At 58.3% G+C, this 13569-nt stretch overlaps 1 protein-coding gene across 1 annotated transcript in view; it reads right to left on the bottom strand.

Annotated features, from left to right (window-relative positions):
- The window catches only part of HCN4 (hyperpolarization activated cyclic nucleotide gated potassium channel 4), a gene marked incomplete at both ends in the record, with an annotated part of 90883 nt that overhangs the window by 23021 nt on the left and 54293 nt on the right, over positions 1-13569 (bottom strand). Inside the window, 2 exons of the mRNA XM_082290864.1 lie at positions 2650-2868; positions 10835-10996. Coding sequence (XP_082146990.1) covers positions 2650-2868; positions 10835-10996 — 381 coding nt within the window. The remainder of the gene's footprint in view (positions 1-2649; positions 2869-10834; positions 10997-13569) is intronic.

Genomic DNA, 13569 nt, shown 5'->3' with positions numbered 1-13569 from the left:
GATCAGCCCCTGATCCTGCCACTGCCTCCGTGACCATGGGAAGCTCTGATGGGCCCTTCTCGGTTTGCCTCTGGCAGTGGAGGGCAAACTGTCCCTTCAGAGAGCCATGTCCAAAGAGCTGTTCCCGTTTTCAGGGAGGCCAGGGCTGGCCCTGCCCCATGGCTGTGCCCCCTCCATGGCCGGGCGTGCTCTGTGCCACGGGGGACTGTCCCCTGGTACCCAGGAACCTCAGCAGCTCCCTGGCTTGGAGCAGGAATTCCCGCTGAATTCTCCGTGGATCCCACCCAGCCTCCCTGCCCTGCAGAACCAGCACAGCACGGTGAGAAGCTCTGGGAGAAGATTTCCACAGGACAGGGATCGCTGTCCCAGTGTTCAGAGGATCTGAGGCAGAGTGAGACAAGCCTGCCCCCGAAGCCGACAGCCAGCACAGCTTGGCTTTCATTCCTCTTTTCCAAAGCCCTGCTTGTCCAAGGGAACAACCAGTGCATTGGCAGAGGTCTGGACAACCTGAAACCTCCCCAGAAACTCACCCCTGAACCTTGTCGTGAGGGTGCCCCGCAGCAGAGCCTCCCAGGGCAGTTCCAGCTGTAACCTCCTCTCCCGTTTGGGTTTGTGCTGTTCCTCTCCCTGCCCACCGTGTCCCTTTCCTTGGCCGCTCCCAGCACAGCTCCCGAGGCCCTGCAGGCCGAGCTGTGCTGAGGGACAGGCAGAGCCCACAGGGTGCTCAGCAGAGGTCTCTCAGTCGCTGCTGGCTTCTACCAATCGACCTCCGAACTTGTAGAGATTCTCTCTCCAATCTGCTTCACCAGACGCTTTGTCCCAGGAGGGCCGCACTAAATGGAGTTGCAGAGCTGCAAATCACGCAGCAGCCTCATTTGAATCGTGGCTGTCCGAGTGCTAAGGAATGCGGGAAGTCAATACATGTTTGTTTTTAGGCCATCGCTTGTCCCATTTGCAAGAGGAAAATGAACGAGCCGAGCCCCTGAGGCTTTGATCGTGGGAGGATAACTCGGGAAATGAACCTGCCACAGGAATGCGCCCTTTGTGCAGTCCCCTCCCCACCGCCTTTGTCAGAGTTCTTCTCCTGGCTCTGCCAACCCTCTCACTCACATCCCCGCTTTCTAAGCGGGCTTTAACACTTCCCACTGTCCCTGCCACCCCCTCCACAGCCCCTGCTGGCTTCCTGGGGACTGATTTCCCCGAGCACTGACTGGAATCCAACCGCAGGGTCACGCTGTGCCCTTGTCTGGAGCGCGGAGTGCCCAGTGCTGCAGGTGCAGCCTTGGCTGCGCCAGGCTGGCCAGGTGGCTGGGTTTGCAGATCAGTCCTTGACTTCTGTGCTACTTCAAACACATTTGAATAAGCACTCTGCATGCCGAGATTTGATCAGCCTGCATTCCCTGTGCTGCAGTGTCCTTCTCCCCGGCGTGCCCTGCTCTCCATCGGGAGAAGCCCAGCTGAGCTGCAGCACGCAGCTGAAGCTCTGGATGCTCCAGGATGCATCCCAGGCCTCCACACTCTTCTTCTGGGTGTTCCCCCTCCTCTAGCTCTAGCTGTGGTTTGGGATCTTCCCTGTGCTCCAAGCATGAGTCAGCCTCTGGCCTTCTTTGCTGTCCCTCTCTGCCCAGCTCTCTTCCCATTGCAATCCCCATGTCTCGAACCTGCTCCAAGGTCATCCCACCTCCTCCCCGAACTTAAAATTCACCTGAGCAGTGCCTGCTGGTCACAGTTTCCCCACCTGAATCACAGCTCCCCTCTCACCTAAACAGCACCTGGCAGGGTCAGAATAGGAACAATTCCTCTTCTTAATCTCCAGATCAAATGTATCCACAAGACCCCGGCCATAAAACCTCCTCAGCCCCACCAGCTGAGGGCAGCTGCTGTTTTTGGATGCCCTGCCCAGCTCACAAATTCAGTGACTGTGGCAGTGGCAACCTGACTGGCTGTGGCATTTCTGGCCATGCCTCCAATCTGCAATCCAACAACGGTGCCATTAATTCCACAGCCACCCGGGGAACCTGCTCCGAGCTCCCGAGCCTTCATCTGGGCTTTGGGGGTTGTCCCGCAGCTCGCCCAGGAGTGAATAATCTGGATACTTTCAAAGACAGCACTTGCTAAACAGAAGCTGCACATTCTGGAACGTTCCCTGGGGGTTTGAAACAAGGTGTGGGAAAGGAAAAAGTGACTTCCAATGTTAGGTACCGGTGACATTGATAACGCTGGCATACAAAGTCAGGCAGAGACAGCAAGAGTCACCTCCTCGCCCTGCTGTGGTTAACTGATCCTGCTGCTGTTTCTTCCTGAGGGTGTTGGAGGGATGGGGATGAATGGCCAAGGAACTGCACCCTCGGCCTCTCTCACTGACAGTGCCGGTTTCCTCTGGACAGCACGGAAACCACCCCGGGCTCCCTCTGAACAGCACGGGGACCACCCCGGGCTCCCTCTGAACAGCACGGGGACCACCCCGGGCTCCCTCTGAACAGCACGGGGACCACCCCGGGCTCCCTCTGAACAGCACGGGGACCACCCCGGGCTCCCTCTGAACAGCACGGGGACCACCCCGAGCTCCCTCCGGCCAGCGCAGAGACCAACCCGGGCTCCCTCCGGCCAGCACAGAGACCACCACGGCCCCAGCAGGGCTGCCCTTACCTTCTCCTGGTACTGGCGGCGCGAGGAGTCCAGGGACTGGATGAGGGCGGTGGCGTGGCCGATGAACATGGCGTAGCAGGTGGCCCCCACGATCATGCTGAGCATGGTGAGCCACACGTCCGACATCCCCACCGGCGCCTGCTGCCCGTAGCCGATGCACAGCATGTGGCTCATGGCCTTGAACAGGGCGTACGAGTACTGCTTCCCCCACGAGTCGTTCTGCAGGGACACAGCACAGCTTCAGCACGGGACACGGCGCTCTGGACACGGGCATGGGGCAGGAAAGCACCCTGCTGCTGCACCCAAAAATCCCTGTCGGCAGCACCTCGACGTGTTACCCCAGGGATTTAGTTCTTTGGTGGCTTGGAGGTCTGGGGAGTCTTTGAAAGCTAGGAGGGCTATGGAGTCTCAACCCCCAAACCCCTCAGAGCCCCCATAACTCCCACATGCCTCAGTGACCCCATAGCCCACAGAGCCCCTACACCTCAATGCCCCTCAGAGCCCCCATAAGTTCCACATCCCTCAGTTGACCCTATAGCCCACAGAGCCCCTACACCTCAATGCCTCCATAGCCCCCATAACTCCTGTATCCCTCACTGAGCCCCTAAACCCCAAACCCCTCAGAGCCCTCACAGCCCCACAAGCCCAGCTCACTCCATTTGGAAAATGAGCCCAGGTTCTGTGACCTGCCATCCCACTTTGGTCCCGGTTTTTAGCAATTCCGTGTGCTTTTCCAGCAGGGAAGGCAGCCAGGCTGCCCTGTTGTAACCTGGGATAAACCCAGATGATGCACTGGGAGATTTCACAGTGACCCACGTGTGGGAGGGGAACTGAAGCAAATCATTTCCTCCCCAGGGACATGGACTTCAACTGAGACTTGTAACAGAGAGCCTGAGCCAGGAGCCAGCAGCGGGAGCTGAGAGTGGGGAAAATCTCTGTCCAGCCATTTAGGAAATGGCCAGGGGCTCTGGTCGTTACCTGAGAGATGAGAAGGGCAGAGAGTGAAGCTGATAATGTCTGAAGAGAAGTTCTCAGTGCCAAACGGGGCTTTCTCAGGGAGCTAAGGAGCTACAAATGGCCTCATTTGAGAGCAGCAACATCTGCCAGGAGAGGTGTCCTGAGACACCGTGTGCTCTCCACTGCAGCTCACACAGGCAGCAGGGACATCACGGCACAGGGACAAAACCCAGCCCACATTTCCTGATGGTTCCCATCAGCCTGAGCTGCTGGAACAGCTCATCCTGTGGGGATTATCTGCCAGCAAGTGCCGGCTGTGGGACCTTGTCCAGTGACCGCTCTGCCATCACTCACAGCTCTTACAAGGATGGGAAAATGCTGGGTGAGAGCCACGGCAGCACCGGCTGCTCCTCAGCTGCCCCATTCCTGGGAAGGGCACAGGGTGTGGATGGAGCTCTGCAGACACACGTGCCACCTTGGAAGGTCACCGCACAGGCCTGCTGGTGGCTCGCCAATAAACGAAGAGTTCTCCTGTGACCTCCAACCAGAGCACCAGCAGCCAGCAGTGCTGGGAGCTCTGGAGCTCCCCAGGCACCTCCTGGAGGTGTCTCATCACAGTCAGGTTGACGACCTCTCTGCGAGCAGCTCCCCAGTGCCACTGGTGCCCACGGAAACTTCTCACTGATCTTACGGGGAGCGAACAGCGACAGAGCTGGCTGGGAGCTGCGGCACAGGGCTGGAAGCTCTGCTGAGGGCTGCTGCTTGCTTAGGAGATAAGCATGTGGACAAAGCCAGCTGATAGCACTACCCGGCCAGATTCGGTTTCGTTATGCAAGAACAGGCCTGGTTCCCACTGCAACAAGAAGGGCAAAGCCACACAAGTGACAGCAGAGCGGGCACAGGAGCGGGGGCACAGTCACAGCCAGGAGGGACTGCCCCTGCCCTGCTGGTGCCAGCCTGTCTGGGCTCACCTTCCAGCAGAGCAGAAACCTGGGAAAAACCCCCCTGGAGCCAAGAGAGAGGGCAGGAGACAAAGTGGCCACTGGTGACAGCTGCTGGCTGTGCCCTGGGCTCGTGGGGAGGAGCCACCAGCAGCCGAAGGAGCCACACACAGAGGAGGGCGGAGGGAGTTTGTCCCTGGCCAGGGCACAGGGAGGGTCCGGCCACGGGAGCTGCCAGAGGTGTGGGGCCAGAGAGGTGACCCCTCCTGCCCCTTTGCCTCCAGGCCTGTGCTGTGGCCGTGAGGCCTGGCCAGAGAAGCGGTGGATGTGTTTTTTGTGGCATTTCGCAGACGCACTTCTGCTCCGTGCAGGCACCGAGCTCTCACACAGCTCCCCCGGGCAGCATCCCCTGCCCTCAGCCCTGCAGTCCTGGGGCCCTGCTCTCAGGGCGTGGCAGCTGCTGTGACCTCCATGGCTTTAGCCCAGGCATTGCCCCTCCCCCCGAGACAGCGGCAGGGAGCTGTCACTCGTGGCCAGCCTTGGCTCTAAGTGCCACATCCTGCGAGGGTGGGCAGCGCGCTGCCAGCTGTTCTGGGCACAGGAGCACTGCAGCTGTCCTGCCCCATCCCTTGTTGAATGAATTCCTGCCCTGTTCCTCACTGGGAGCGGCGGGAATGCTGCTGCCCTCTGAGTTCAGTGTGGCAGTAGTTTAGCAGGGCAGCACATCACCACAGGCCTGAGAGCAGGGACAAAGCACTGAGATGAAATTCCAGAGGGAATCTGGGCAGACAGAGCAGTAACAGCTGAGCTAGGAAACTGGCTGCCAGGCTCTTTAGTGGCTGTGAACATCTGGGTGCCAGGCAGGCTCAAGGTTTAAAAGCCGTTCTTCCAGCAACCTGTGGCTCAGGAGTGCTGTTGACAAGGAAGCTCGCCAGTGTTTTGTAGGAATTAGTCATTCAAAACTCGAACATCCGACACGCCGAGGCCCTGCAGCCCACAGAAACACTGCTGGCTCCCTGGGAATTGCACAGCTCCGAGGCCCAGCCCAATTCCCAGCAGCAGCAGGGCTCCCTGCGAGGACGGGCTGCGGGTGCCAGACTGAAGGGTGGCAGACTGGGGGGTGAGAGCTGCAGGAAACACGGAGCTTTCCAAACAAACCGAGCTCTGCTGGGAGAGCGTCAAGGGCTGCTCAGAGAGAGGCACTCCTGTGAAGGGGAAGCCTTTCGGAGCAATTACCTTTAGGATACCGAGTGCAGAGAGCACTGGATGCTCCATGAGGGTTCTTCACTTACAGCTCTTGGTACATCTTTAGTTCTCAGGCTTTTTTGCTTTCCAAAGGGTGAGCAGATGGGTCAAGCCCACAGTACTTTAGGCTGGCCTAGAAGAGGTTCCAAATGCGGTGTGGACTCGGCTCCATCAGCACGGGGTGCCTCGCACTGCCACAGCTCGTTCCCGTAAGAGCCAGCCCCTGTGGAATGGCCCACCACACCAGCCCCCATGCAGGAGGGCTGCACCACTCCACAGACACTGGAGCGGCTGAAATGGCCCATTAGGAGAGGGAAATGAGGCCTTAAACTGCAGGGGGAAATGACTCTCCTTAGGCAAATCCCAGAGCAAGCTAAAGCGGAGCTACAGGTCTGTGCCTGGTCACAGTCAGGAGGGGGTTACTCAGAGGCACGGAGAGAGTCTGCAAAGGGGAGGGGAATGACTTTGAAGCAGTTTCTCGGACTGGTTTGTTTTAGCAGCCACGCTGGCAGTGCTGGAAGGGCTTCTCTGGCATCAGAGTCTGGCCTGCTCAGATCCACCTTTGAGTACTTGGAGACGCTTCCTGGGACACCTGAAAGGCACTGCTGGGTTCTGTAGCACCTCACAGAAGCACCCAAAGGCAAACTGTGGTGTCTGACAGGGCGTCTTGGTTCTGACGTACACGTGAGCGTGGCTGGTTGAATCCTCACTGGAGAGGAGGAGTGAGAGGAGTAAAGATCGGAGAAGTACTGGAAGTTCCTGGGGTAGGGGCGCAGTCCTTGGGCACAATGTACTGCCTGACCCGCACCATTAACACCTGGAGAACTCAGGAGCTGTCTCCAACCATCCCTGCCCACCCCTGCATCTGCTGGGCTGGGCAAACAGGCCCAGTTTGAAGGATGGGAATAGCGGAGGAACAGATGGAGATGTCAGGTCAGGCTTCACCTTGGACAGAACCTGCCTGTTCTGGGCTTGATATATTTATCAATATTGATATATTGATAGATATGCTAATTAGTAAGACCTGTAATGTTCTACCAGATCTTTTGGGGTGTGCATTTTGCGGGGTGCATTTTGGTGCATTTGACCTCGATGTGGTGCACCTAAGGATCCTTAAAATAAATACCAAGGTAAAATCTTGATTAAAATAAATACCAAGGTTTGACTCTTGATTTTAAGACCCGGAAAAGGCATCAACAGCAGCCACTCCTCTTCCCCCGTCCATCGGCACCCCCAGCACGGTGCTGTGAGCACGGAGGGGCTGAGCTCCGAGCTCTGAGCTCCGAGGGAGGGATTCTGCTCGCCGCGTTCTGGCGGAGGGGAGGCTGGCCAGGGCTTGCCGGGCACGGTGGCTGCAGTGGCCTGGGGCATCTCTGCCCTCCCTGCAGGGTCTGTGGGCTCAGCACAGCGCCCAGGGGAGGAGCCAGTGTTCCCAGCAGCTCCCAGGGCTCGGCAGAGCTGGGGTCTGCGGGAGAGGAGCTGCCGGGCCGGCTCTGGGGGAGCAGCAGGCACTCTGCAGCTGACTCACCAGTGCTTCCAGGCTCTAATGAGGGGCACTGCGGGAAAGCTGACGCTGAAGCCCCTGGGAGCGGGGCTCGGCAATTAATACTGCAAACACCGTGCCCTGCCGCTTGAGAGTCAGCCAGACACCAACTGCTTCCCCGGCTGCTGCAGATGGAGCACGGGGCACGGGGGAAGCACCGGGAGGAACCGGACTCGGGGATTTATCGAGGCCCCGAGATGGTTTTGGCAACGCCAGACCCTTCACAAATCCCCTGGGTGAGGATTAAACCTTTAGGAAGCAGATGGGAGGTGATGAACCTTCCTTCCCTGCTGCATGGAAATCGGGGCTGGTTTTAGGGAGTGCCAAGTGGTGGGAAACCCCGGAGCAGAGGACGAGCAGCACGCTCATGGACAAAGCCTGCAAAGCATCTGGACCTCACTTCCAGCTCCCCTTGGCTGCAGCAGCTTCGGAAGATTCCCTTTTCCCGGATTTCTGGCTGCTGTGTGTAATCAGGGCAGCTGAGCACCAAGGGTATTTATTTATCTCCTCAGAGCTGTGGCCAGGCCGGTACAGAATGTCCCCAAATCCATCCTCCCGGCTCCCTGGCATGGAGGCCACCCTGACCTCTCCCCTGCCAGCCCTGCCCATCACCCAGAGTCACTCTGGAACCTTCCATCTGGAGCCTGCCACCAAAGCAGAGCCCAGAGCTCTGGTTTCTTGCTTCCTGACTCCGTGGCCTCTCTCAACACTCCCCTCTCGATTCGATGGAAATTGTTTCAGTGATAAAGCCATCCACATCCACCACTGGTCCCTGTGACACACCTGGAACTCTTCTCAGGGGATTGAAGGACATTACTGGGAGAAAAAACCTGGCTGGTTGCAGAAGAGCTACTGCACTCAGTATTCTGACCCCAGGCTGGTTTGGGGCTGGCAGATTCCTGCACAGCTCCTGGAGTGGAAGCCCCCTGAACTACAGGTGCAGCTGTAGAACTCTCCAGTTCTTCATCCCATTTTCCTGAGGCTCTGTTTTCAGGGATAATGATTTTTTTTTCCACTTCTTTTAAGTGGAACAAAAAGAAAAAAAAAAAAAAGAAGGTGGTTTAGATGCAGGGAAGAAGCAGAAAAAAAAAATTCCCCCAAGGCAAGTTTAATTCCCAGCTTCAGAGGCTCTCAAGGCTGGGAAGACAAGGCTGCAGCATGAGGAAAGCTCTGCTCTGGGTAGGAGCTCCCTCCCCTGCCCTCCCGGAGCCTGCGGAGCCACGCTGCCTCTGGAATGCCTCCTCCTCTCTCCCCAGCCTTGCTGCTGGGATTTGCCTCGGCTGAATCTTTCCTTCCTCTGCCCCATCTGCTGCCACTTTTCCAGAGCCTTCCTCTTGACTGCAGCTTCAACCCCAGCTTGTGCCTCTTCCCTGAGGGACGGATGGATGGATGGATGGATGGATGGATGGATGGATGGAGGGATGGGGGATGGGGGATGGATGGATGGAGGGATGGATAGAGGGATGGGGGATGGAGGGATGGAGGGATGGAGGGAGGGAGGGATGGATGGAGGGATGGATGGATAGAGGGATGGATAGAGGGATGGAGGGATGGAGGGATGGAGGGATGGAGGGAGGGATGGATGGATGGAGGGATGGATGGATAGAGGGATGGATGGATGGAGGGATGGATAGAGGGATGGAGGGATGGATGGAGGGATGGATGGAGGGATGGAGGGATGGATGGAGGGATGGATGGGGAGGAGCCAGGAGGAGCTGCTGCCATCAGCAGCCAAATGTTGGGGTGAGGGAATCGTGCTCCAAATCTGCTGCTCTGAGCCGTCCTGCAAAGGGCCAGGTCAGCCCCGGGATGGGGATGAGTCCCCCTGCACCTCGGAGCTCCCTGGGGTGAGGAGCTGAGCGTCCTCTCAGCCCTGGACTGCGCCATGGGCCCCGATCTCTGACTGCTCGTGCCACATAAACAGCAGAAAGGGAAGGGCAGAGCAGCTGCACGGGCTGCTGTTGTGCTGGGGATAAACAGAGGGTTCCAGGCTCCAAACTGGCAGCCTGGCACCTCGCAGCAGCAGGAAGCGAACCAGTATTGCAGGGGGAGAGACGCATAAACAAACAGCGAACAGATGAGCTTTCCATGGATGCTCACTCCTGCAGGCACGGGCAGCCTGTGCCCACAGCCCTGCACGGGGGAGGCACGGCAGGCTGGCACAGCTTCGATACGTTTTACATTTGTTCTGTTCTGCCCCAGTGCCCGATTATTTCCTTTATTCAAGAAGAAATTGGCTGGGGGAATCTGGAGGTTAAGAACTGCAATGAGAGGCAATTTTTTAAGCTTTGTCAGTTTTTGCTGCTTAATCAACTGGACATTGTCCCTTTGAATAAAAGCTCCTGCATTCTCAGCGAGATGGTTGAAAGGTACCATGAACTCGCCGTGCCTTTGCCATATGGTGTCCAGCTCCCTCCCAGCAGCGGCAGGCACAGCTCGGGGTGGCACTGGGCAGCCTGCCTGCTCAGCCCGTGACCGTGGCTCTCCCCGGGGTGGCTGGGTGGTCACACCGACCCTTCCGGGGGCATGGGGCAAAGGCACCAGCAATGGGAACTGTGGAGCAGCCCCAGCCCTGTCTCTGGGACCCCAGACACTCCCATTCCCGCGGGAAGCCCTTTCCATGCTGGCTCCTTGCTGCTCGGTGCCAGGAGAGGGAGCCTGGCTCCTGCCTTCTGCGGCTCTGCCGGGGCCGGTCCTGCTCCGAACCCCGGGGCTCTGTCCCTGCAGAATCTGCCTGAACCCCGGGACCCTGTCCCTGCAGGATCTGCCTGAACCCCGGGGCTGTGCCCCAGCAGGATCTGCCTGAACCCCGGGACCCTGTCCCTGCAGGATCTGCCTGAACCCCGGGACCCTGTTCCTGCAGGATCTGCCTGAACCCCGGGACTCTGTTCCTGCAGGATCTGCCTGAACCCCGGGACTCTGTTCCTGCAGGATCTGCCTGAACCCCGGGACTCTGTCCCTGCAGGATCTGCCTGAACCCCGGGACCCTGTTCCTGCAGGATCTGCCTGAACCCCGGGACTCTGTTCCTGCAGGATCTGCCTGAACCCCGGGACCCTGTCCCTGCAGGATCTGCCCGAACCCCCGGACTCTGTCCCTGCAGGATCTGCCCGAACCCCGGGACCCTGTCCCTGCAGGATCTGCCTCCGTGCCCACGGCGCAGGAAAGCTGTGGGCCGGCCCGGGGGATGTACGGAGGAACGGGAAGCTCGGGGAAGGCTGTGGGTGCCGGAGGGGCTGGGTTTAGGGCCGAGAGGTGGGATGGGAAGCACGGGATGTTCCAGAGGGGAGGCCCCACCCACCATCTCTGAGCCGATTATTTATCATTATTTATCATGAGCTGATCCAGGGGATGGAAACCACAGCACCTGGCCAGGGCTCTGCTCATCGGCCTCACTCTTTGGAAAGCGGCAGTGGGAGGAGTGGAAACAGGGGGAAAACATAAACCAGGGCAAAAGGAGGAAACGCGAGCAGGTCAGGGTGTCTCCTGTGCGGCACTCACCACCATGCGGTTGAGGGACACCCAGCAGTCGTCGGGGAAGTCCTGCAGCATGGGCACCAGGAACTGCAGGCAGCCGTCCCAGTGGCACAGCAGCAGCATCATCCCGATGAGGTTGACGATCCTCACCACGGCGCTGGCCAGGTCGTAGGTCATGTGGAAGATCTGCGGGGCCACAGCAGCAGGTTAGACGGCAGCTCCCCCGCACACCACCCCAGTGCCATTACACGCGGCAATGGTCCCAAGCCCTGCTGAAGGGACACAGAGGCTGCAGCAGCTCGGCTCAGGCACAGTGTGCAAGCAGAACCAGCTGAAAACAGCTTAAAACCCATAACACAAAGTCATCATCGGTCACCCCTCCTGCCCTGCGACTTTGTCCTCTCATTCGCCATTAAAAGCTCTGTCACTCGTTCTATAGAATAAGCTGGTTGCAAATATTTCTGGACCATCAGCCACTCCTCAGGAGTAAACTCTGTCATTCCATCTTTGAGCTGCAATGCCCTTCTTTGATTCCTGCTCTTGCTGGATGTGTTACACCGTGACCCACAGTGGCAGCTGCCTTTGTGCTGGATGTCAGCTGCAGTCTCTGCACGGCTCAAATGCAACAAGGAACGGCCTCCAGCTCGGCAGAGGCTTCTGGAAGAGGACTTGATTCCTCTCTTTTCTTGTGTTCCCTGGGTCCTGCTGCTACACCCCTGCCCAGGTGGGCGAGGGGAAGAGAACCATGGCACAGAGGGCTGGGGTTCCTCACCTGCCAGCTCCTCCCGTGTGAATAAACCCACAGACACGGCTTTCTTACGGGTCAGACGGGACACGGCCCGATCCGGGGCGGTGCAAGTGCCTCGCCTGGGCGTCAGCTTCCAAGGGACAGGAGTGTCAGGGAAGCCTGTGACACAGGGGACAGGCTGCCTGATGTGTGGCCAAATCCACACAGCTCCTGGCTGCTCCAACAGGGATAATCCTGCTCCTCCCAGCACCACGGCACTGTGTGCCTGCCACCTTTGCCCACACCAGAGATCGGCCTCGTGCCGCAGGGAGGCAGCTCAGCAGCTAAAACGGCAGAAAACTTTTGTTACCAGGCGAAGGAATGGCATTTTTCCAGCGGGAATTGGCTCAGCCCTCTGCTGTGGGAGCTGCTGTCCAGTTTGAGTGCCTGTTCCACACCAGCCATCCCCGCCTCAGGGTCACACGCCCACGGCGATGCCCGCGTGCCCAACCCACGCCAGGAGGGAGCACAAAGGGTACGGGAATCCAGAAGGATGAATGCTTGGGATAACTGCTGCTAACTCCATTATTGCCCTGCACCCGGGCTGGAGCCCACGCTGCCGGTGTGAGAAAGGCCATTCGAGTGATCTTTCGGGGGTGAAAAGAAGAACGTCTCCAAAATCCAGCATGAAAGGTGTTCTAGGAAATCCAGCTCTCACTGCTGACTCAATAGGTCAGTATGAAAGCTGAGCACATAATTCATACAGAATAATTCCTCCTGCTTTCCTCTTTTTTCCTCCCCCTGCAGAAATGATCATTCTCATTTAGATAACCCAGAGCGAATCCATCCTGTTGGAATGGGAGCCCGGGGCTGTGCTTTTAATGAAGCTGGAGCAGCAGTTTGCAGAAGGATCGTTTGTGCCACCAGGGTTTTTCTCTGCTAATGACTTTTCCTCTCACACCTCCGGGTGTTTTTCAAAGAGCTCCAGCCCTGCTGTAACCCAGGGAACTCCAGCCGGGGCCAGGGAGAAGCCCTGTCAGATTGAGGAAGTGCCTTCCTTCCTGTGATAGATGAAAAGCAGAGTGCAGAGCCCGAGGGCATGGATGGCTCAGGGACCAGGTGATGGATATGGAGCTTCTGAGAGGATGGCTGGGATCCATCCGAGTCAGGGGAGGGCGGGGAGCTTTTATTCGGTGCTCGGAGAGAGGACAGGGTGGATTCGGCTCCTGCTCTGCACCTTGGGATGCGCACTGTGACTGGGAGCAGAGCCCTGAGGGTGACACACCCGGGCTGCGGCACCCGGGGAGGAGCTGCACCGTGGCTCAGGAACTGCCAGCGGTGATTACGATTATGGGCTGCCAATGTCCGAGCTGCGGGCCACACAGCTCCGGTTCCGAAGGTCTCAGGAGCCCCCAGCTCCTGCCCGCTCCCTGGAATACATCTGCATTCCCGTGCGGGAGGAAAACAGGAAGCGTAGCACGCGGGAGGAACTGTGCAGGGCTGGGAACAAACGCCTGCCGCTGAGAGGCTCCTGCTGCAAAGAGGTGCTGGTGTTGCGGGGAATTCTGGAGAGCGTTGCAGTGCCCTCCAGCACTTCCCTGGCTCACCAGGGAGAGGAGGGCCAGGAACATTCCAGAAGAGCTGGGCCCTGCACGAGCACAGGAACGTGAGTGGTGACTGCAGCTTCTCTGCTTTCCATCAGGAACACTCGGGACTTTGTGTCCTGTTGTAACACAAGCCAGGCTGGGTCCCAGGGCACCAGAGCTCCCTCCGCCCCAGCACTGCCTGTGCTTCCTGTCTCTCTGCTGCCTGCACTGGGAGAAGGGAGCCGAGTGTGGATTCACATTCACAGGATATTCTTGGATAGAGTTAATAGCCCTGGTTTTGACAGACCAAAACCGGCTCTGGCTTCAGCATCCCTGCTACAAGATCAGGGCTGTCCTTCCAGCCAAAGGACACCTTGCCATTCTTTTGGAAAGGGCAGCTTGGGAAAGCGGGAGGAGCAAAAGTTCCCTCAGAAAGTCATTCCTGG

The sequence above is a fragment of the Coloeus monedula genome (assembly GCF_965178545.1).
Source record: "Coloeus monedula genome assembly, chromosome: 14".
NCBI lineage: Eukaryota > Metazoa > Chordata > Aves > Passeriformes > Corvidae > Coloeus > Coloeus monedula.
This window is presented reverse-complemented; position numbering and strand designations above follow the sequence as displayed.